General features: G+C 37.8%; 1 protein-coding gene across 1 annotated transcript in view; it reads left to right on the forward strand.

Annotated features, from left to right (window-relative positions):
• LRGUK (leucine rich repeats and guanylate kinase domain containing) overlaps positions 1-24,102 on the forward strand; it is a 130,203-nt gene that overhangs the window by 98,883 nt on the left and 7,218 nt on the right. The window contains exons 17-18 of the mRNA XM_007982970.3: positions 16,599-16,687; positions 18,010-18,135. Coding sequence (XP_007981161.3) covers positions 16,599-16,687; positions 18,010-18,135 — 215 coding nt within the window. The remainder of the gene's footprint in view (positions 1-16,598; positions 16,688-18,009; positions 18,136-24,102) is intronic.

Genomic DNA, 24,102 nt, shown 5'->3' on the forward strand with positions numbered 1-24,102 from the left:
AAGGGAACATCACACACTGGGATCTTCAGAGGGTGGAGGGTGGGAGGAGGGAGACGATCAGCAAAAATAACTAATGGATACTAGGCTTGATAACTGGATGACGAACTAACCTGTACAACAAACCCCCATGACACAAGTTCACCTAACAAACCTGCACATGTACCCCTGAACTTAAATAAAAGCTAAAAAAAAAAAGTCCAATCTAAATATCACCTGTTAGAAAATGTTGGGGCCTAATTAAAGAGAGTGCTGCCACGCCTGTAATCCAAGTACTTTGGGAGGCTGAGTCGGGCAGATCATGAGGTCAAGAGATCGAGACCATCCTGGCTAACATGGTGAAACCCTGTCTGTACTAAAAATATAAAACATTAGCCAGGTGTGGTGGCGCGTGCTTGTGGTCCTCGCTATTCAGGAAGCTGAGGCAGGAGAATCGCTTGAACCCGGGAGGCGGAGATTGCAGTGAGTGGAGATTGCGCCACTGCACTCTAGCCTGGGCAACAAGAGTGAAACTCCGTCTCAAAAAAAAAAAAAAAAAAAAAAAAAAAAAAAAAGCACTGGTCAAGGGCAATAAGGTACTAAGGGGTGGGGACAAGGGAACAGAACTGGAAACAAACAAACAAACAAAAAAAAACAAAAACCCACTCTGTGCTCTTAACTGTGATTCAGCTCTAACGTTTTAATATGAAATGAAGACAGTATGGGGAAACCGGAGAGAGGATAAAAAATCTGTGAGAGTGGAAGGGGCCACCCTGGTGATGACTGATGGGGGAAAGGATCCAATATCCCAGGCCACCTGTTACTGGAAAGAGTTTCATGAACTTTGACACCGGATTGCTCCTTGCCTGCAGTGCCCCTCCCTGAGAAACTGAGCAGCCCCCATAATCCATAGCATCTGGAACCCTGTGTGGAGCCTGTGTTGTGTCCAGTGTCAGCACTGTGGCATTTACTGACCTCTGATGGTAGTAATTTGCAGAGCCCTGAGGTTCTGATGCCTGTGCCTCTCAGTGCTAGTAGTTTAGGTGGAAATACAAATGTAACAAGGTAGTTTCATAGAAAAGCAAATCAACCCCCCTCAGAACTAACAGATTCACTCTTATGAAATTAGGGCAAATGTAATAACTGAATTGCTCTTGTCATATGTATGGGTGAATTCACCTAAGATTATGTTTGGTGCCTCATTTTTCTTTTAAAGATTATGGATTCAGTGCTCTTGGAATTTGCAAGTATTTATCCCATTTTAGGAGATCTCACAGGTTGTTAACCTTTTGCACAGCTGGTATAATGCTGCAAAAGAAGCAATATACCTTTTTAAGACCATCACAACAGAAGTTTCATTGAGACATTATGCCATGTGTTAGAGAACATACATTGCCTTTACGCAGCATTTATACTTTAGAAAGAGCTTTTGTGTGGGATATCTCACATACCCCTCACTGCAACCCTAAGGAGAAGATGTTGTTTTTCTTCTCTTGCCTTCCCAAGGTAAATTTCCATGTCTTTTTGGAACTTTTTAGTGGATGGAAGAAAGTAATTGCAGCTGCCTTTGTCAAAAAACTTTATCTTAAATTATCCAAAAGAAAAAAGGCATTTTTGTGCTTTTTGGTGTCTTAAGTGTACATTTAATGTATTTATATTTTCTTTTGCAAACTATTAAGAGGGCTTTGACAGTGATGGACAAGGTAGCAATTCCCATCTCCAGTGTGTGTGTGTGTGTGTGTGTTTCTGTTTCTGGTTCTGTTTCTCTGAAGCACCATTCTCAGTTATGTCAAAGATAGCATTCTTTCTCTCCTGCTGAAATCCACCTCAAAACTCACTGTGTACATGAGGCCTTGTCCATACTGCTTCTGTAATCTAATATTCTCCTCTTCCCTTGGCCATTGCGTGCAGTGACATGTGTGTGAGCTGTGATTACAAAATAATGAGGCTGGTTTTGTGTATGTCTTAAGGAAACCAGTCTTATTTCTTGGTAGTCACATATGGCACATGTCATAACTAGCTGGGTAAGTACATGTTTATGTATGTATTTGGTCTATGTTCATATCTATTTCCATTTAACTACTGGCTTTTTGACCCAAGAGGAAAAATGCACTAACTTTTGAATCATGTGACAGCCTTGCCATCTACTGGGTGATCTTACAAAAGCCACTCATCTGCTATGAGATGCCATTTCCTCTTCTGTAAAGTACATACAGAGAAATAATAATACCTATCTTACAATGTCATGGTGTCAAATGCATATGAAACTTCTTTGTAAATGATTGACTACAGAACAAATGTTGTCGCTCTGGCGGTGATGGTAGGCAGGGAGTGAGGAAGGGCTCAGGCCCTCAGCTGTACTTCTTTATATTCAAGAACAGCAGCTCTCCTTTGGGGGATCATCGGCATCCCCGTATCACCAAGAACCTTCAGATACCTGAAAAGTGGTTAATTGAATTTCTGCTTCCACTAAAGGCAGACCTGGTAATTTGGAGTAACCTTCTTGCTGAGAACAGCTAGAAAATCTGGATTAAAAAATATCTACTTGAAGGGATTAGAGAATAAACAGAAGAGAAAGTTTATCTGGTCAGGAATTAGGGGAGGATGATCCTGAGAGGTGAACCTGGTACCAGAGACCACTTACTCCTGTGGACGGACCTTTGCTAATTGAGGTAGACATGGCTGAAGGCTGACTTGACACTTTGAGAGTCTTGTGGAACTAGGACAATAACATCAAATATGAGGTCCATCAAGGAGGTAAACTTAGTGAACGATGCTTTCTTTAGGTTGGTAACCAAAGGGCTGCAACCTTGGAGTAAAGGTGAACAAAAAGTAGTCAGGACTTCACAGGAGCCACAGTTAAAGTACTCTTATTCCTGAAATTATATTCAAAAGATCCCAGATGTCCCTAGGTCCATGGCAGAAAAAAATACATATAAATAATGTTGTAAATACACTGTCTAATGCATAATGAAAAATAACTAGGCACATAAGGACATGGGAAAACTTGAACTAAAAATAACAGAATCCCCAGATGATAGAAACAGGCCTACAAGAGCCTCCAGATTTTAAATACATATTTTGAAGCCTTCAAGCATTGATGTTATCAAAGCAAGACTTTAATGTGACTGTATTTATAATGTCCAAGATATAAGACAAAAATATAAATTTCAGCAAAAGTGGAGACAATAAAAACTAACTAAATGGAAATGGTAAAAACCTGGGGGAAAACAGTAACTGAAATTGATACCCCATTAGACACAGCTAAAGAGAGAATTAATAGACAGAAAATTTGATAAGAAAAATAAATCTTAGAAACATAACAAGATGGGAAATACAGTGGAAGAGTGAGTAAGAGACATAAAGCAAATGTGAGAAGTTCTAACGTGTTATTGAATCCTGAAAGGAGAGAAGAAATGGAACAGAAACAAAATTTGAAGAGATAATGGTTGAAACTTTATGGTCCTGATAAAAGTCATCAAGCCATAGATTAAATAAATCTTAAAAACCCAACTTAGACACGTATTTGTTTTGAAATCATATTGTACTAAAATTAAAAACAAAAGAAAACATCTAAAGAGCAGTCATAGGGGATAAAATTACTTTCAAAAAAGTAATATTAGGTTAACAGCTGACTTTCCAAAAGAAATCATGAAAGCAAGAAGACAGAGAATATCTTTAAAGTGATAAATTATTGCCAACCTAGAATTTTGTACCCAGTGAAGATATCATTCAAAAATGAAGGTGAATTAAGGTATTTCCAGACGAAGAAACAGGATTTGTCACAGGAAGCCTACATGAAAGGAAACACTAGAGAATTTTCTTTTGGCAGAATGAAAATGATTTCAGAGAGACAGCATCATAGATAGAGAAAAAAATGAAGAACAAGACAAAGGGTAATACAGGAGTAAATCTGAATACATGAGTAAATCTAAAGGGTTATTGACTATATAAAACAGCAATGGCTTTAACAATACATAGAATTAAAATGTATAAAATTAAAATATGTGGAATGAAGGGAAAAATGTAAATGTATTTAATACCACTGAACTATACATCTACAAATGGTAAAGACGGTAAGTTATATGTGTATATTTTACCTCAATAAAAAACTTTAATTAAAATATAAAAATTAAAAATAAAACTAAATTTATGACAACAATTATAGTAACTCAAGAAGGATATAAATGGAGATAAAATGTTTTAGAATCCTTGCATTTGAAGTCTAAGAAGAGGGTAAATGTAATAATATCGGATTATCAGATTTTGATGAGTCAAGAAAACATTTTAATCTCTAGGATGATACTAAAAGAAGATTAGGAAATGTATTATTTTTAGTCTAATTGGGGGAAGGAGTAGAATAATAAATAAATAATTAACATGGTATCAGAGGTCATAGCCAGTGCAATAAAGCATAAACAAGAAATAAATGGTGTAAAGCTTGAAAATAGTTAATAAATGCATTTGACAAAATTATTAGAAACATAAAACATATAAAAATAAATTTCTACCTAATAGCAACAATTTTAAATATATTTAATTTTTAAAAAATATATATTCAGGCTGAGTGCAGTGGCCTATGTCTGTAATCCCAGCACTTTGGGAGGCTGAGATGAGAGGATCACTTAATGTCAGGAGTTTAAAACCAGCCTGGCTAACATGGTGAAACCCCATCTCTACTAAAAATACAAAAATTAGCCAGGCGTAGTGGCACACGTCTGTAGTCCCAGCTACATGGGAGGCTGGGGCACGAGAATCGCTTGAACCTGGGAGACTGGTGGTTGCAGTGAGCTGAGATCACACCACTGCGCTCCAGTCTGGGTGACAGAGGGAGACTCTGTCTCAAACACACACACACACACACACACACACACATATATATATATATTCAGTAACATCTAGAGTGTCAAATATTTAAAAACAAATTAATAAAAGGTGTGCAATACTTCTACTCAGAAAAATGTAAAACACATTTTCTAGAAAAATTAAAGACCTAAAAAGTGGAGAGATAGACCATATTTATGGATTGCATGGCTCCATATTATACAAATGTCTGCTTTCTTCAAATAGGTCTATACATTCAAAGCAATCCAGTCAAAAACATTCTCACATTTTTGTGGAAATTAATAATCTGATTTTAATATGTATCTGAAAATGCTGGTATCATCACTAAAATAGACAAGTAAAATAAATAACAGCCCAGAAATAGATCCATGCACACATGGAAAGTTGATTTATGAAAAAAGTGACACTACTGAGCAGCAGGAAAATGATGCCTTTTTTATAGCATTAGTTAGATATAAATAGCAACAAAATTAGATTTAACCCTGATCTCACACCATATATAACAGTTAAGGTAGATTATCTATAAAATGTGAAAAGCAAAATAATAATAAAAATGTAAGATAATATTTTTATGATCTTGAGGTCAAGATTTCTTAAATGTAACACAAAAATCATTCATTACGAAGGAAAAATCTGAAATATTGCAGTACATAAAACTAAGATCTCCTGTTAATTGAAAACACAGCATTAAGGAGGAAAAAAAAGACTACAGAGAGTGAGGAGACATTTGCCATAACTTAACCAACAAAGTGTATCCAAAATATATAAAGAACTCCTACAAATTATTAAGAAAAAAACATAGGTAACCCATAGGAAAATCCCTTCACAAAGTAATATCCAATACCCCATATTCTTATGAAGAGATACCCAGCCTTATTACTAATCAGGGAAAATGTAAAATATAATCCCAATGAGATACTACTATGCATAAACTAAAAGTACTAAAATTATAAAGACTATCAATATGTGGGGCAATGGAAATTCTTATAAGACAACTGATGGGAAATTAAATTGGTATACCTTGGAAAATAGTTGAGCACTACTTACTAAAGTTGAACATGCGTATACCCTACACCTCAACTGTGGTATTCTTGTGTATATACCCAATAGAAATGAGTGGTTATGTGCACCAAAAGATATGTGCAAAAATATTTATAGTAGCATTGTTCATAATAGCCCTAAACTAAAAATTCACATGTCCATCAGCAGAAGAATGGCTATGTACATTTTTGAATCGTCATATAATAAAACATATACAGTAATGTAAACCAACACACTTAACTTCTTGGTTGTATTTCACAAACATACTGTTGAACTAAAGAATTCTAATGCAAAAGAATACATGCTATACATGCCATCTGATTCCATTAATATACAATTTAAAACAGGCAATATTAAACCATGGTATTTAGGGATGCACATCTAGGTGATAAAACTATAAAGAAGAAGTAGTTACTGTAAAAGTCAGGAGAGTGCTTATCTCCAGAGGGGGAAGATGTGGTAATAGTTGAAAAGGGTCTTGAGGGACCTGGAGACGCTGGCAATTGTTTGTGAGGTTTAGGGGGCCACCTGGTGAACTGGAATGCTATTTGTTCTGTTCATTAGCTGGACAAGCCGCAGTGAGTTAACATAACCCACTCTGGGATTGGGTAGGATTTTCTGAGGGCTGTAGTTTGAAAAATTAAGAGTAATCTATAAGGCGAGGATCCAAGGGTGATGCTGAAGCCCAAACCAGCCAGAGTCCAACTTGATGATCCATCTGAAAGATCTGAAGTGAGTGAGGATCCATGGCAGTAGCCCAGATTAGGGGGAGACCCAGCTTACCACCCCACTGGACATAAATCTGAGAAAAGTGAAATAATGAGTCAAGGGAGGTGTGGCCAAGTAAGAAAGTAGTGTCTGTGGTCTGTGATAGTTTGTTGGCAGATGAGTTCATTATGTCATTGCTAGTTGATCAAGCTTAAAAAGAGCCTTTGCTCTCATAGCCATTGTCTCCATTCCCATATTCAAAAGGACCTTCCTTCTTTTTTTCCCTCCTCTCTTCCTTTCTTCTTTCCTTTCTCCCTTCTTTCCTTTCTTCCTTCCTTCCTTGTTTCCTCCCTCCGTCCCTCTCTCCTTCCTTCCTCCCTCCCTCCCTCTCTCCCTTTTTCCCTTCCTTCCTCCCTTTCTCCCTCTCTTCCTCCCTTCTTTCCTCCCTTTCTCTCTCTCCTCCTCCCTTCTTTCCTTCTTCTCTTCCTCTTCCCTTCCTTCTTTACTTTAGCTCTCCCTTCCATCCTTTCATTTTTCTCTTCCTTCCTTCCTCTTTTCCTCCCCTCTTCCTTCCTTTCCCTCCCTTCCCATCCCTTCTTCCCTTCTTTTGCCTTCTTCCCATTTCCTCATTTGTTTATCTACCCATCTAATATTTGTTGAATTCCTATCATGTATGTAGGACATTGATTTGCTTTTTCAATATGAGCAGACATTTGCTGATCAGACCGTGCTGTAGACACTAGAACAATATGGGCCTGGTCCCTGTCCTGATAGAATTAATATTCTAATAGTGAGATCCTCTGGTCTACTTTTACTGATGGGATAAGGTCAGTGTATCCCTAGTCCTCTTACTACTACCTTCTTTCTTTGAGTAGAAAATCCTCAGTATTACTGACTTCCAATATACTGACAGTTATTTTTAATCTTTTTTTTTTTTTTTGAGACAGAGTCTCACCCTGTCACCCAGGCTGGAGTGCAATGGCATGATCTCAGTTCACTGCAACCTCTGCTTCTTGGGTTCAAGCAATTCTCCTGTCTCAGCCTCCTGAGTAGCTGGGATTACAGGCACGCACCACCACACCTGGCTAATTTTTTGTATCTTTAGTAGAGATTGGGTTTCACCATGTTGGTCAGGCTGACCTTGAACTCCTGACCTCCTGATCTACCCGCCTCAGTCTCCCAAGGGGCTGGGATTACAGGCATGAGCCACCGCACCAGGCTCTTTATTTCCTATTCCTAAGGTCACCGGAGGTTTCCTCTGGAACCTAAATGACTTGTCTTTGTTAGGAAGAAATGCCCACGAATATTATTTTTTACTCTTCAATCTGAACAAAATCTGCTAACATCACATGTCTTGATTGCTACCTCAATCATTTATAAATATAAAATTCTTTCTATAAATATGATCAAAATTTAATATGAATTTAGATAATAAAATATCGAGTTTACTCATTTTCTCATTCCTTGCTTATACAATTCTTTGTTGCTTTATTTCTTCTCTCTTCCTATCTTAAATGGTACTTACTTTTCTGAATGACTCCCAAAGCACATTAATTTGAATATCTCTAAGAGAATCTTAGAGAACTGTAAATGTAATTTTAATCAGCCTTACTTCTTAAACACTTAAACATTTTTCTTTGCAGGTTTGAGTATAAAAAAGTGCACAGCTCTTTTCTTACTGTTGCAAAAAATAAATGACCAACTCTATCAGTGAGAGGTTTTTATTTTTGCAACACTCATGTGTAGGTTACAGATATCTAAGTTCTTGTGTGTTACTTGTCAGATATCGTTATACTTCAGTCTCCCTCCCTGATGGTAACCCAATGCTCTTTGCATGGTTGGCTCCCTGGAAAGCATACATGAAGGCTGTGCTGACTTAGTTAAGGTTTCTTGCTCTGGATTTGCTATTGTGACTAGGTTTTGCCTTCTAGAAGCTTGACTTTCTTTACTTCCATCATATCTGTTTCTTCAACCAGCTCCTTCAACACCTTTACCCCTGAAGCAGGCCAAGTCACTGAGAGCCAATTCTCCAGAAAGAAAAATTGCTGAATGACCAATTAATTGAGAGACAATTTAGCAAATATATGTGTACAGCAGACAAGGCCAGTACAATCCTGTAAGTACAAACTGTACGAAGGGGAAATAACAAAGTGGACCTGTGGTGACAAAGTATTAAACACCATTTCCTTTCAATACTCTCAGGACCCAGGTCAGCTCAGGGAAGAGAGGCTGCTTGTCCAAGGATCACACAGCTTAGGAATGTCTATTTTGATTTCAGAAGAAAAATGCCTTCTTCTATTCAGGTGCATTTTTCAGTATTGATACATCAATGTGAATCTTTTTTTTTTTTTTTTTTTTTTTTTGAGATGGAGTCTTGCTCTGTCACCCAGGAATCTCGAGAGAATGCATTTGATATCCAGTATCTTTGGCCTGTGCTCTTTGTGTCTAATTTGAACTCAGGATCCTCATGGCTCTAAACAAAGCTTGTCCAACCCACAGCCTGCCAGCCACATGTGGTCAAGGACAGCTTTGAATGCAGCCCAACACAAATTCATAAACTTTCTTAAAATATTATGAGATTTATTTTGCAATGTATTTTTGTTTAATTTCATCAGTGATTGTTAATGTTCGTGTATTTTATGTGTGGCCCAAGACAATTATTCTTCTTCCAATGTGGCCCAGGGAAGCCAAAAGATTGGACACCCCTGCTCTAAACTGTTTCATTTTCAATATGTCTTCTGTCATTAAAAAAAAAAAAAAAGCTTCGGTTAGGTTCATAGGGGCACAGATCAGCATCTCAAACCTGTTCTCCTGCTCTTCATGAGGCTAATTCCCAATATCCCTTTTTCTAAGCATTATATGACCCTCAGATACCACAATCTACTGCAGTCTCCCAGTCTCTTAGCGATCTCACACACTGGTCTTCCTGAGATGAGATACTCTGCTTTGTTCAATGATGGTTTCCCAACATCTAGTGTGGTTGTCTGACCCCCTGCATGGTTTCAATAAATTTTGCTGAACCTATGAATGAGTAAAAGTGAATGGACAAAGGAATGATTTGTGATATACTAGAACCCTTCCTCTAAAGTTTTCCTTTGATTCCTTTCTTCATTGTTGTTTCCAACTGGTAGATGGGCAGGGAATTGGTTATAGAATGACTATCTTACTGTAACTCTAGTCCTCCTAAAATTAGCATCATGTTCCTTCTCATGATAAATTTGTTCTTCTAAGAATAGATTTATTGTCTGAGCCATTTAATTAAATTTGTGTTTCCCCCTCTGCTTCTCTGGTTCCTTTTCGGCCTCCTTTCTCTTTTTCTTTCCAGTTTCTTGGTATTGGAGTATCTCAGGGCTCAGTTCTTTGTCCTTCCCTTTCTTTCTTTTCCCTTCCCTTCTCTCCTTTTTCCTTTTCTTCCTCTCCCTTCCACTATTTCCCTATCTACACTCACTTCTTCCAAAACCAAAATACTGATTGTTGCCCTAAATCTTCATCTTATTTGATGCAAACTCTATATTTGCAGTTATCAGGCCAAAAACGTTGTACTCCTTTCTCTCCCAACCCAATATCCAATCTGTTAAAAACTTCTACTGGCCCTACCTTCAAATTATTCTGGAATCCAGAATCTGCCCACTGTCCTGGTCTACTCTTCCATTATTTGTCACCTAGATCACAGCAGCCACCTCTTAAGTGGTCTCTTTGCTTCTACCCCTGCCCCTATAGGCTATTTGCAAACACAGAAGACAGAATGATCAATTGCAAACCTAAGTCAGATCATGAGCCCCCTCTGCTCAAACACCTGCAATTGCTTCCATGTTGCTCAGTGCCTTTCAGTTTCCTGCAAAGTCCTGCATGATCTTGTTCCCTTGGTGTCTCTGATCTCATTCCTACTACTCCTCTTCCTACCTAACTCCACTGACACTGGCAAGTGATCGTACCTCTAACCCACCAGCACTCCTGCCTTAGAGCCATTGCACTAACTATTTCTTCTTTCCAGAACACTCTTTCCCCAGATAGCCACATGGCTGACTCCCTTTCCTCCTTCAACTATTAACTCACATTTTACCACCTCTATGCTGTCTGCCCTGAAACCCTAATTTATACTGCAACCTGTATCCCCTACTCTGTGTCCTTCCTTGGCCCTCCCTAGCCCCTTTTCCCTGCTCTACTTTTTTTTTTTTGGAAAATTCATATCATCCTCTAATGTATTAGGCTATTTGATTATCTATTATGCTTGTCATTGGTGTCCCCCTGTTAGACTATAAATCCTCCAAAGGCAGAAATCATTGTTACTCCCTGATGTATTCATTATTTTATACAATGGTAGGCACACAGTAGTGCTCAGGTAATACTTGTTGAATGAATGAAGGAATAGGGGGAAGTACGGTTTAGAGCACTGTCACTTGGGCAAGTCACATGTCTTCTCTGAGTCTTAGTTTTCTTATCTGTAGTGATAATAGTAATCAAGTCTTAGGTTAGTTAACGTTAATTTCCTGGAATATATTAAGTGCTCAGTAAGTATCAATATTATATTTTTATTTGCTAAATCAAGGCAATGCTAGAACAAATGTTATTAGCATCATGTTCCTTCTCATGCATAATAAGATATCACATTTTTAGTAAGATATTAATAGGTAAGAAGCACAGTGATATTTTAATTCTTCCTCAAGTCCCAATCTTCTACCTCAATTTTATTTAAGTTCCATGTTATCATAATACAATATAATTTCTTACCCTTTTTTAAATTATAAAATTAAAAAACAAGTAAAATAAACATATAGATAATTATAAGGCAAATCTCCTTGTCACCACTCCCCAAGTTGGGACATGGAACTTTTCCAGTTACTCCAGAAGCCCTCCCATGAGCCCCATCCTACACTCCCTCCAAAGGAAACCATCATTCTGACTCTGTATTAACCAATTCCTTTTAATACTTTTGGTTTTATTGCACAAGTGTGCATCCTTAGATTCTAGTTTAGTCTTGTCTATTTTTAAATAAATAATATATATTTACAGTATCTTTTAATCTACAGGTTCTCCACCCAGCCTTTTCTTTTCTTTACAAGTTCCTGTTAAAGGACTCTGTTTAGACTGTAGCATCTCCCACACTTTGGGTTTTGCCAGTTGCATGCTTATGGTGCCATTCATCATGTTCTTCTGCCCCTGAATTTCCTGTAATTGGCAGCTGGATCCAGAAGTTTGTTCAGACTCAGGATCTGTTCCTTTATCAAGGCAGTAAATAGTGGTATTTATTTTTCATTAAAGAGTAAATAACATCTGTTTTTCTCTTTTTGTGATGTTCTTCCAGCAGAAGTTTCCTACACCCACATGCCCCTATAGGGCCATACAGATATCTAGCTCTGAAAAGTAAAAACAAGCTTCTTTTCTGAACAGTTTATCAGGTACCATTTTCTTTCAGTGACAGGAAGAATTTAACACTAAGAGGATTTGAAGGCAGAAATTCAAAAGAAGCTAGCAGAAGAAATTTCTTACACTTATTGTTATTATATTAGCTGTTGTTCAATACCTAGTTCAATTAATATGTTGAGGATTGAAAACTGATGATTTTGTAATTCTATCATTTCATTTTCTTTTGTTAGCTGGAATAATACTATGAAGAGATACTTCTTTCATCTCTCATCAGTTCTTATAGGATCAGCAGGCTAAATGCTTTTCTCTTTTCTTTTTTTTTTTTTTTGAGACAGTCTCTCACTCTGTTGCCCAGGCTGGAGTGCAGTGGCACCATCTGGGCTCACTGCAACCTCCACCTCCCGGCTTCAAGTGATTTTCCTGCCTCAGCCTCCTGAGCAGCTGGGACGACAGGTGCCTGTCACCATGCCCGGCTAATTTTTGTATTTTTAGTAAAGATGGGCTTTCACCATATTGGCCAGACTGGTCTCGAACTCCTGACCTTGTGATGTGCCCACCTCGGCCTCCCAAAGTGCTGGGATTACAGGTGTGAGCCACTATGCCCAGCTAATGCTTTTTTCAAGATAATGAATTGGCTCCCATTTATTCTCTGAAGGTGACCAATTAATTTTAAATTATCATTGATGGTCATTATGGTCTTCATTTAAGCATATTTGAAGGATACCACCCACCACATTTTTTATCCTTATTGAAATTCATATTATCTTACCTTTGGCTAATGGAAGCCTGTTCAAGTTGACATCTGTGTCCTTTAACATGCCCTGTGGAGTCTTTCATAGCTGTCTTACTGTCTGTTATGACAAGATAATCCATGCTTTCTTGTACTTTCCCTATCCCAGACCTGGAATCGGTCTTTTCTTCGAGAAATCTTGGTTTCTTTAAGTGAAAAATGGTAGTGCAAGAACACATTGTTGTTACCAGGGATGTTCATTACTATTGAGGTGGTTGTCGTTTCTAGGTCTTTTAGGTAGAGAGATAAAATGTTTCATGAATTCAGTTAATATTTCCAATTAAAATTCAGGACTTTCAAGATTTTTACTTAAGTTTTTTTTCTATTATGCATTTCTCTTTCTTCCACACTGAGAACCCTGATTCTGAAAGACACAGGAGATGATACAATCTCCCATTAAATTACTCCTTTGATTTATCCCCTTACACACAGAACAGTCTCAGAATAACAATACTAATACCACCAGTACCCATTATGAAAACCGAAAAATAGTTAAGAACGTTTTTTACAAATGTTCTCCCCCCATTATTTATGGATTCATAGCTACACTATCAAAGCATAGTCACTGAATACTCTCCTTTTTAACTCTCATTTTACCTTCAAATTATTTTACCTTAGTTCTCAAGTATGTACATGCTTAATACTCATCATTAGACCATAGGTCAACACTGCTCTAGTTTTTTGTTGTCTAAGCTTATTCTTTACTAGCTACAAAAAGGATTATAGAAACAGTATTTCCTGAGTTCTTGTATATGGATAACAGTGTGTGATACACTTATACTTTACACTGTAATTGTAGTTTTTATCATTACCCTGTTTCCTTGTTCTGTTTATTTTGTCAAGGAAGACTGTTGTTTGTGTGTTGAGTCTTCTTTATCTTAAATATTCATCATTTTCTCTTGAGTCCTTTTTTACCTCTATTCATTTCTTTTTTATTTAAAATTTTTTACTCTGCTCACATTCTATTTTTTTTAACCATTGTTTGTTGTGTTTATTCACTCTTCTATTTCTTCTAGTTTAGTTTTCGTTTCTGAGGTGGTTTTTTCTCTATTTCTAATTCTTTCCTGAGTTCTGCCACCTAGTTCATGAGTTTTTAAAATTGTAATTTATCTGTTCCTGATGTTTTGTGTCATTTTCTTAACGTCTTTTAGTTTATTCTGAAGTAGTAGATTGCAGATATTTTTTTCTGGTTTTATATGAAAGCTTTCATTGTCAGCGTGTTACTCTCCTCCTTTTTCTCTCACAGTAACTTTGTGTGGGATTCCACTTGATACTTTCTTTTGCTCATTTTTATGTGAAATTAGTTTTCTCAGACTTTTGGAAGGGAGCACAATTCCTTCAAATAGCATCAAAATACATGGCAGCTTTCTTCCTGGGATTTCCTGGCTCTGTTCTCTGTCCCCACCCCTTTGGTCTAGACCTTCTCTTTCTTTTGTTTCTGTTGACTCCATTCTAATACATTTTTATTCCACTCCCATCACCTTCTCTGAGTGCGGAGCCTGTCTTAGCAGGGAGCCCCAGGTGGTCAGTTTCAAGAATTTACAGTTGACCCAGCTCCTTTAGAAGTTCCTATGACTTCTTACACTCAAACACTACTGGAGTGGGAATGACCCCTTTTCTGTTTCAGCTGTGGTTCCCAGATTGTCCTGTTTTGCTTTTCAGTGAATATTTTTCAGCTGTCTTGGCATTCCCCTGTTTCCAGGTCTTTCAGTTACGATGACACTTCCTTCAGTTCCCTCCTGCATAGACACGCCATGCAGGTGTTGTGGCTATCCTCTGACTTTCTCCTGCATCGACACTGATACCATGCAGGTGTTGTGGTTATGAAAGCCCCACCTGCATTTTGGGGTTTGAGGAGATACTCTGTCATCTGGTTTTGTTGTATATTTTTTGACATGTTTTTGATTTTGCTATTTAGTTGCTGTGTTTATTTTTATGTGGAATTCTAGAAGATCCAAAAAGTATGCTGCCACTACCACTGTCATCTTCTCAGTTATAATAAAATATATTACAATAAGGGAAAAAATAAGGGTGGTATAAAATGAAATCACAGTAGTAAATAGTGTACTACTATAAAGTGATTCCCAGCAAAATAATGACAAATTCACGGAAGAGTGAATAACAACAAACACAAAAAATAAATTCACAGCAGACTTGGTTAATGTATAGTTATTTTTATAGTAATGTCAAGTTTTTTAGATGTATTCATGGAATTATTTAAACCTGTAGTTTTTAAATGGTGAAATGTAAATCAGGCCTGTTCCTTTCTTCTCTCATTACATCCTCCCCCGACTTTCCCAACACAATTGTCTCTTCATCTTGTTTACATAGAAACACAGAGCTCAGGGAAAGAGTAAAATGATTTTGGTAATCAAATATGCACCTGGGAGTGTGTTCAGTGAGCCCACGTTAGCACTCATGTGTCATGGTCTCTAAGGAACAATTTCAAAGCTTGACCTAGACTTTTTCAAGCTAGGAACAGTGGACAGCAAATTCTAACCTAGGTTATAAAAAAATGGTAAACATTATTCACTCTTTACATTATCCCTCCCAAATGTATACTGTTGTACATTAAAGTGGTTTATTGAGGTCCTGCTTTGTGCTAAAGTGTGCGTGCTGTGTGCAGGGATACAGCAGTGAAAAAAGGGATGCTGATCTCTCTGGGATGTGACTTACTTCCAGAGATGTTAGGTGTGTCAGTCTTAGCATCACTACAGATAAGTTATTGTGATGCAAAAATGTTTTTACAATCACATCAACTTAATTCTTAAAAATTGTTTTTAAAAAACTTCCCCTAAAGACATGCAAACAAACAATTGAAACTATGCTAGCCCCCAAGGGTAAGACAGGCGATTAATCTGGAGTTGTGGTTTCACCACCTTTAACTATTGGCTATCCTTCCCTTGCATGCTTGTTTGCTGTTATTTCCTGTGAAATTTTAAGTGAATGCCAATTTATAGTGGAGCCTGGTAATGACATAAAACTCAAAACAGCAAGGCTTATTTCAGATTAAGTTACTGGAAGCCAAGATTAATGTATTTTAAGTGTACTTGCTGTTTAAATAAATACCATTATAAATCCTCTTGTAAGTCTTTTATGTAAAACAAATAATTACTTGCTAATTTATCTTTTCTGTAAGTTAAGAACTTTGTGTATTAGGTTTGCTTTAAGGGAGGAAATCCAGTACCTGAACAGTTGCTAAATAGGTCATACTCCATCAGGCGATCTTTGTATCAATACATCCTCTGTTATTTATAAAACAACATGCGCTATCTGGGTTTTATTTCCTCCTTTTTTGTTGCCTTTTGCCACCAGACCATAAACCTTTTGAATGTAGAGACTACTTTTATGTATCTGTATCCGCATTAAATGCTTACTAAACAGTGATAGTGATATTTGTGAAATAATGACAGAAAGACTCCCCCCACCCCCATCAATTTTTCCTATTTCAGGATCATAATTAAACTTTGGTGGCTATGTTCATTCAATCAGTTAGCTATTCTATGTGCTGAGATCTGAGAAGACTAAAAAGACCATAATAGTCTGTACCTTTGAGAAGTTTATAATCTCATTAGAAAGATAAAAATGCACACATAAAATGTGAATAAAAATTGCCATATTATTATTTAGATGTCAAATAGAGTTTATATATTATATTACAGTCTTTATAAAGAGATTTTGGTTTTATTTATAAAGTTTGTTCCTTTCTTTTTCCTGAGCGAATATCAATTGTTTTTTATGCCTGTCTTTTTCCCCCTTTTTCTTTCCACACATTGGTCAATCTCTAGTACAAAAGAGAATTATTATAGATGTTTTAATCGTCTGACATTCTTAACATCAATATAATTCTCTAATGATATTTCTTACCTAGGAAAGAGATTCTATACACAGACAGCATGAGGCAGCCCGGCAAGCTCTAATGGGAAGGATACGCCCTGATCACACACTCCTATTTCAAAGGTAGCAGTTTATCACATGAGCAACTTTAGATTGATTTCCTAGTGTCCAAATATATCAAATGAATCCCAAATCATGAACATAAACAGAAACCTCTGTCCTAAAATGGACCCAGTGATTCAGCAGTACACCCAGTTCTAGAAGTTGTATTTCCTTTTCATTTGTATACATTATTAAAAGGCACAATATGCTCATAGCTACTAGAAACTGATGATTTTTTGAAGATTGCAAATAATATTTCTTTGCAAGAAGAAGACGGGTGATTAATCTGGAGTTGTGGCTTCACCACCTTTAATTACCATCTATCCTTTCCCTTTGTTGCTTGTTTCGGTTCTTTTTATTGTTTGTAATTTTAAGTTATCTATCGAGAATCTTTAATCAATATAAATACATTTTTGTTCACTTGTTTGCTGCTATGTCAAAACAGAGTGATTAATTTTTTTGATGTTAGTAGGCTATCTTTGGATAGTCGGATTCAAAACACAGGCTGTGTGATATATGCACATTTGTATGGGGGGTTTGCGAGGGTGGTGGCCAGGAATGAGACACTGTCTCCCAGAGCAGCTGAAGCTGGGCCTAGGTGACCACTGCCCAGCAGAATGCCAGGCCTGTTCAAACAGCCTGGACAGAGAAACTATGCAATTTTAAATATGAGTTCCAAATGGGTCGTCACAAAGGCAGATAGATGCTTTGAATTTGCCTGCATTTATATGCAACTGGGCTGCTTTGCACATAGCAACTCCAGCAAGTCTGAAGAACAGCAGGGTTTATTCACGAAAAATGGCTAATGATTCTTTTTCTTTCAAATCAGTCCGAGGGAACAGACTTGCATACAGCACATATGAGTAGATGAAAAAGGATATTTTATACTAGAGTTTAGTTGAACGTATAATGGTAGAATTTTTAGAAATATTTTACTTGGATACCATTTCAAAGCATTAGATTATAAATAAAGTTGGAAAACACCTATTTTTAACTTTTGTAGCAGTTGATATATTGCCAACCGTTGCATAACAAATGGACTAGGATTTATAATAGAGTACATATGAATCTCCAGGAAGATAATTTGCCTATATTAGTACTTTAATGGCTATGGAATATTCACAGCAATGAATATTTACTTAACCTTCAAATTAGAATGTAATGATGCCAATGACTTAGACAAGCTCTGATGTGAATGTTTCTGAGTGAATACATTACATTATTCCACATAGATCTCATTGGCATTTGCATTTATCTGGGATATTTAGGTATACATGTGTATACACTTGTAATCATAACAAAATCCTTTGGGTTTTTTTTTTTTTTTTAATTTCTGATTCCAGGGGTCCAGTACCAGTACCTCTCACCAGTGGTCTACACTATTATACAAATTTAGAAGAACTACGGAAAAGTTTTGATCTTTGTAAAGACTATTTTAAACCTCCATTTGGACCATATCCTGAAAAGAGGTGAGTTGAGGTGTTTCGTCGGATGGAATTGGCTATTTTCTGCTGGTTAGTTAAAATCATGGTACTCATCTCTAGGCTTCAGAGAGATCCTAAAACTGGGAAGCAGGGTCCTAACTCCCACTGTAGAATTTGAAGGGAGTAGACCCTGCCCCTCTATGGAGGGCCCAGACATATAACCTAGGTTCATACCATTGGAAGCTTTTATCTGGGACTTTGAATCTTGAGGGAGCGATACAAAGACAGAGGGGCAGTTAGAGGTTATTCAAGTCACCAGTAGCAGAAGAACCGAGATTTCAGAGGAAAAGCACAGACATCCATTGTGGTAAGGCAGGCAATGATGTTCTGCTAATCTCTTCTTGTACTGTGATTCGGCCGTGTTCTTGGCTCCAAGCTTACCTTTGTTCCTGCCTCATTTTAGTTGCCATTAATTTCATAAAGTACCCCATAGCCTTCCAATAATTCCCTTTTTAATATTCGTCTTGGCCAAAGAGTGTCTGTATTTGCAACCAACTATTTTGATTAGTATGACGCTGTATTTCAAAATGTTTACCAATGGAAGTCCAATATATAAAAGGCCATTCCAGGGTCTCAGTGTTCAATATGTCACAGTGTGGCTCAAAAGCTGAACATGTTTAGGCTGAGGGCCCCATACAGACCACAACAGAGCCTCCATCGCTGAGTGTAGTGCTGTGCTTTTGTGAACGTTCTACTACATTTTGTTTCTCCTTCAGTTGCTCCTGCCACTGCAACTGACCATCTCGCTGTAGGTCTTGAAAACAAATTTACACAAAGATCTAGCTGGTTGGGTCAATCGCCGTCTACTACAGGATGCCTCTCTTGGGTAGAGATCTCTAGCCAGGGCCCTCATAGGTTGCTGGCTGGTCTATAGATTGGCTGTCCCTATGCCAGGCACCTATCTTTTAGCCAGTATTCTGTGGTCAGACCAGTGACAGCAAACCAAGTGGAAAACTCTTCAGCAGGGGTCTGAGGGTATGGCAGTCTCTCTGGAGCATCCAAACGCATGGCAGTGTAATGGACATACAATGTGACTGGAAGAAAGCTCACCAAAATGTTAACACTGGCCATTTCTCTAGAATTACCAGTTATTTTATTTTTCTTCTTTATCCTTTTTTCCCTATAATGCCTAAATTATTTGCACAGGGATATACATTTTATTTCTGTATCCTAAAAAAACTATTTAAAATCCCTAAGAATTTAATGAAATAGTCAATACATGAGAAAGTAAAAAATATTTACACCAAAATATTATGTTATTATCTTCTAGTGAATAGATTATGGCCAGTTTTTGTTCTTTTGTTCACCCCCCCCACCCCATATTTTCAACAATGAACATTTTTATAATTTTTGAAGCATTAGTATTTCTTTACAAAGTTATTTTAGAAGTCTGTCACAGCAAAGGGATATTTTATGAGGGTGATATATCATAATGAGAATGAAAACTTTTTAAATGAGCAATGCTTTCCTTTATTTCTGAGTTTTATTCTTCTGACACTTGGGGTTTCCTTTCATACATTTGATGATGAAAAATAGCTGTCCCCTCTCAGTGGTCCCCTCTCAGTCTGCACATTTCTCTAGAGATGAGAGACCCTAGCATTATCATTAGTTAATTAGCTTTCTGTAATCATGTTGAAACTGTGATCTCTGAGGATTTGTTTGAGCTCTGAATTGTTAGTCCAGTGAGGTAGGCAGATGGGAATACAGCAAAAAAGAGAAAACAAAGTGGCCTAATGGGCTGCAGTAGGTTTACACATCATCTCTTCCTGTGGTAAAAGGGGTCAGGCCTGTGGCTCAAGTCTGACACTTCACCTGTGGTCATGCATGTGTCTTTTAACTCCACCATTTTCTTTCTTCTGACTTTCAATGAGTATTCATTTAATACTTTGATGCAAAGGAAAAACAATTGTTGAAAGACAGAACTTGCTCTGTGATGACACTTTTGGTGTGTGTCTTAAATGCAGACATATTCTTTCCCAAAACATATGTGTTATGGTTTGAGCTGTCCCCCATACTCCCAATTTCATATGTTGGAGTCCTGGCCCCCAGGATCTCAGAATGTGACCTTATTTGGAAATAGGGTCACTGCAGATGTAATTTGTTAAGATGAGGTCATATTGGAGTAGGGTGGGCTCCTAAGCCAGTAAGGCTGTCCTTGTGAAAAGGAGAAATTTGGACACAGGCACATGCATAGGGAGAATACCTTGTGATGAAGACTCAGATTGGGGTGATGGGCAGAAGCCAAGGAGCACCAAAGCTTGCCAGCAAACCACCAGAACTGGTGAGAGAGGCCCCGAACAATTCTCCCTCACAGACCCTGGAAGGAATCCACCCTGCTGACACTTTGATTTTGGACTTTAGGCCTCCATAACTGTGAGACAATCCATTTCCATTGTTTAAGCCACTCAGTTCATGGTACCTTGTTATGGCAGCCGGAGCAAACTAATACAACCTGTATTAAAAATCCAGTGAAATTTTTTTGTCAATTCTGTGTTTCCTTTAACATGCTACATGGTTATATGCTATGTATGTATTTAATTTATATGTTATAAATATAACCTACTATTGTATGCACTATATCTTTATCACTTTGGGTTACTGCATTTTTCACTAAAAGGTGGAAGAACATCTTTATGCATCTATCATTTGATAAAAAGCTCTATCCCATAAAACATAAATGCATCTACTGCTGTATTTAGGGGAAAAGACTCAGTCTAGGAATAAATCTAAAGAGAAGATCCCATGCATAGGTTAATAATGACACTTTCCCAATGCAGGAAATAGAGGAGAGATTTGTCCGGTGACTGGAAGAGCCAGATGTTGGCAATATTGGTCTCAGTTTACTCTTCTCTAGAAAGTGCTTCTTGGGCAAGCTCAATTACCCTAGGCGGGAGCAAGAGATTGGGAAACAAGGTCTCCTAGGAGACTTTGCTCTAACTAAAGGGGGCCTAGGCCTGGTGTGGTGACTCACACCTCTAATCTTAGTACTTTGAGAAGCCAAAGTGGAAGGATTGGATCATCTGAGCCCAGGAGTTCAAGACCAGCCTCAGCAACATAGTGAGACCCTGTTTCTACATTAAAAAAAAAAAAAAAAAAAAAAAAAAAAATTAGCTGGGCATGGTGGTGTGTGCCTGTAGTCTCAGCTACTCAGGAGGCTGAGGTGGGAGGATGGCTTGAGCACAAGAGGTCAAAGCTGCAGTGAGCCATGATTGCACCATTGCATTCCAGCCTGGGTGACAGATCCAGTCTCAAATAGATAAATTAAATTAAATTAAATTAAATTAAGTTAAATTTAAAGGGACCTAACATTCTGGTGTAGAATTCCAAAAACTGTTGTCCAACAAAGAGAAGACAGTCCCAAGAACTCAGCCCAAGATGGTAAGATGGACCTCCTCCTTTGAGCAAGCAGTGGCAGACTTCTCTGCCACTTGATAACAAGTAACTGACACTTCTAAGCAGAACCCTTAGGGTGCAGAGAGAATGCCCATCACAGAACATCTCTGGGAACGTTGGTGCCATGTAGCCCTAGCTGTAGTTGACAGACATCTGAGGTCCAAGTAGTAGGCAGGTGTCTATGCCCAGCAGCATGTGGGTTTTCCAGGAGAGCTGGGTTTGGATTCCCAAGTGTACCAGTGCTGTGCCCTCTGCTTGCCATTCAAACATGATACAGACAAAGTGAGTGGCGCGCATTAGCTGTGTCACCCTCAGTACGCCTATACCACCCCACTCCCTTACCTCCCGGCTCAAGGACAGGCCCAGATGAGAGCTAATTGCACTATGTCTTTCAATACTAGAGCCCTGAACTCCTGGGGGCATTTCATTAAGACTGGCTTCTACTCTTTTAATCTCTGCCACAGTCATAATATCATCCTAGTAAATGTAGATGCCTTCATTTAAATGGCAGGCTTTACTTTGTACAGACCCAATTGCATCAGCCTTTCCTGTTGCCAGGTACGAATCTAAGTTAAATGTGGAGTGTGAACAAGTGGAGGTCAACTTGAACTTGATCCTAGAAATGTACTTCTTTGCTGGGATAGGGATCATAATATTGGAACTACAGAAGAGAAAGTATAATCACAGCCACCTACTAGGTTCTGCAGCAAAAAAATTACCTATTAATTTTCAACATTTTAATCAACCTTTGGCCAAATCATGAAAAGACAGAATTATGAATACAAAGCTTAACATAATCAACATTGACAGTGAAAAGCAGACCTGTAATGACAAAGTTTAGGAGGTAGAGGTGGAGGGTCAATTTTATTATCTGTTGTTAATGAAAGAAGAAATGGAGTTTTAAAATATGATACACGAAGATGCAGATCTGACAGATGGAAGAACTGAGAATAGTGATAGAACTATGTAGGGGGAGTGTTATAAAGTGAGTTAAGTTCTTCTGTATCATAGCAGAAATCGTATCTATTAAAAGATATATTTAAAATTGATGTCAGGGTTGGGTGGTATGGCTCACGCCTGTAATCCCAGCATTTTGGGAGGCCAAGGTAGGCAAATCACTTGAGGTCAGGAATTCAAGACCAGCCTGGACAACATGGCAAAAACCCATCTCTACTAAAAATATAAAAATTAGCCAGATATGGTGGTGCACACCTGTAGCCCCAGTTACTGAGGGGGCTGAGGCAGGAGAATCAGTGAAACCCAGGAGGCAGAGGTTGCAGTGAGCCAGGATGGCGCCACTACACTCCAGCCTGGGTGACAGACAGAGCCTCTCTGTATAATTTGACTTAATTTTAACTATATATAGAGAGCAGGTTGATTAAAATGTTAATGAGAAGTTTTTGGAGAGATGAGAAAAAGTTTGTCTAGGTCCAAATCAAATTTAAAAGAAAAACAGCAAGCTTTATACAATACAACAAATGGGTTAATATTCAATATGTAAAGAGTTCAGACAAATTGATAAGAAAAACAGTACGGTCCTCAACAGATAAATGAGCAAAAGACATACACAGGTCACAAAAGGAGTATGGGGAGGAGCTAATGAATAAATATAAAAAATAATGTTTAATCTTGTTTGTGATTAGAAAGCAATTTTAAATAATATGCCACTTTTTGCTTGTTTAATTAGCATAACTGATTTTTTAAAAATTATTTTTTACATGGTGCAAAGAGAAAGATACTGCTGGAGAGCCCAGATTTCGTTGGGAGATAAATTTCACAATCTTTTGGGGAGCAATTAGGAAGTTTATAGCAAAATCCTAAATAATATATTTACTATTGACCTAGTTATCCTGCTTCTGGGAATTGATGCTGTCTTAGACCATTCAGGTTGCTATAATAAAATACCATAGACTGCGTAGCTGATAGACAACAGACATTTATTTCTCCCAGTTCTGGAAGCTCGAAGTTTAAGATCAAGGTGCTGGCGGATTCAGTGTCTGGTCAGGGCCCACTTTCTGGTTTCCAGATGCCATCTTGTGGCATTGTGTAGGTGTGTCCTCTACACAATGGAAGAGGTGAGGGAGCTCTCTGGAGTTTTAAATAAGGGCACTAATCCCACCATGAGGACCCCACCCTCATGACCTAAGCACCTCCTGAAGGCCCCGCCTCCTAATATCATCACTTTGGGACGAGAATTTCAACATAGGAATTTGTGGGGATGCAAACATTCAGACCCTAGCAGATACTACTAAATTAACATGTGGAAAATCATCATATACAAAGATATTCATTATGACAGAAAAAATTAGAAGGAACCTGAATGTCCAAAAATAACAGAATGATCAAATAAAGCATGAAGCGTATACTTGATGGGCTGTTATGCAGCGGTTAAAGATCAGGGTTCAGAAAACTGTTGATAACTTAAAATTCACTGAAATTCACTGAAAATGTGCACAATTACATAAAACAAAAAGAGCCAAACTGTAAGAGTGGCTTTCTATGTCTGATTTTCCTTTTTCCTTCTAGTTTTCTGTATTTTCTAAATTGTCTATAATGCAT

Source organism: Chlorocebus sabaeus, chromosome 21, assembly GCF_047675955.1.
Source record: "Chlorocebus sabaeus isolate Y175 chromosome 21, mChlSab1.0.hap1, whole genome shotgun sequence".
NCBI lineage: Eukaryota > Metazoa > Chordata > Mammalia > Primates > Cercopithecidae > Chlorocebus > Chlorocebus sabaeus.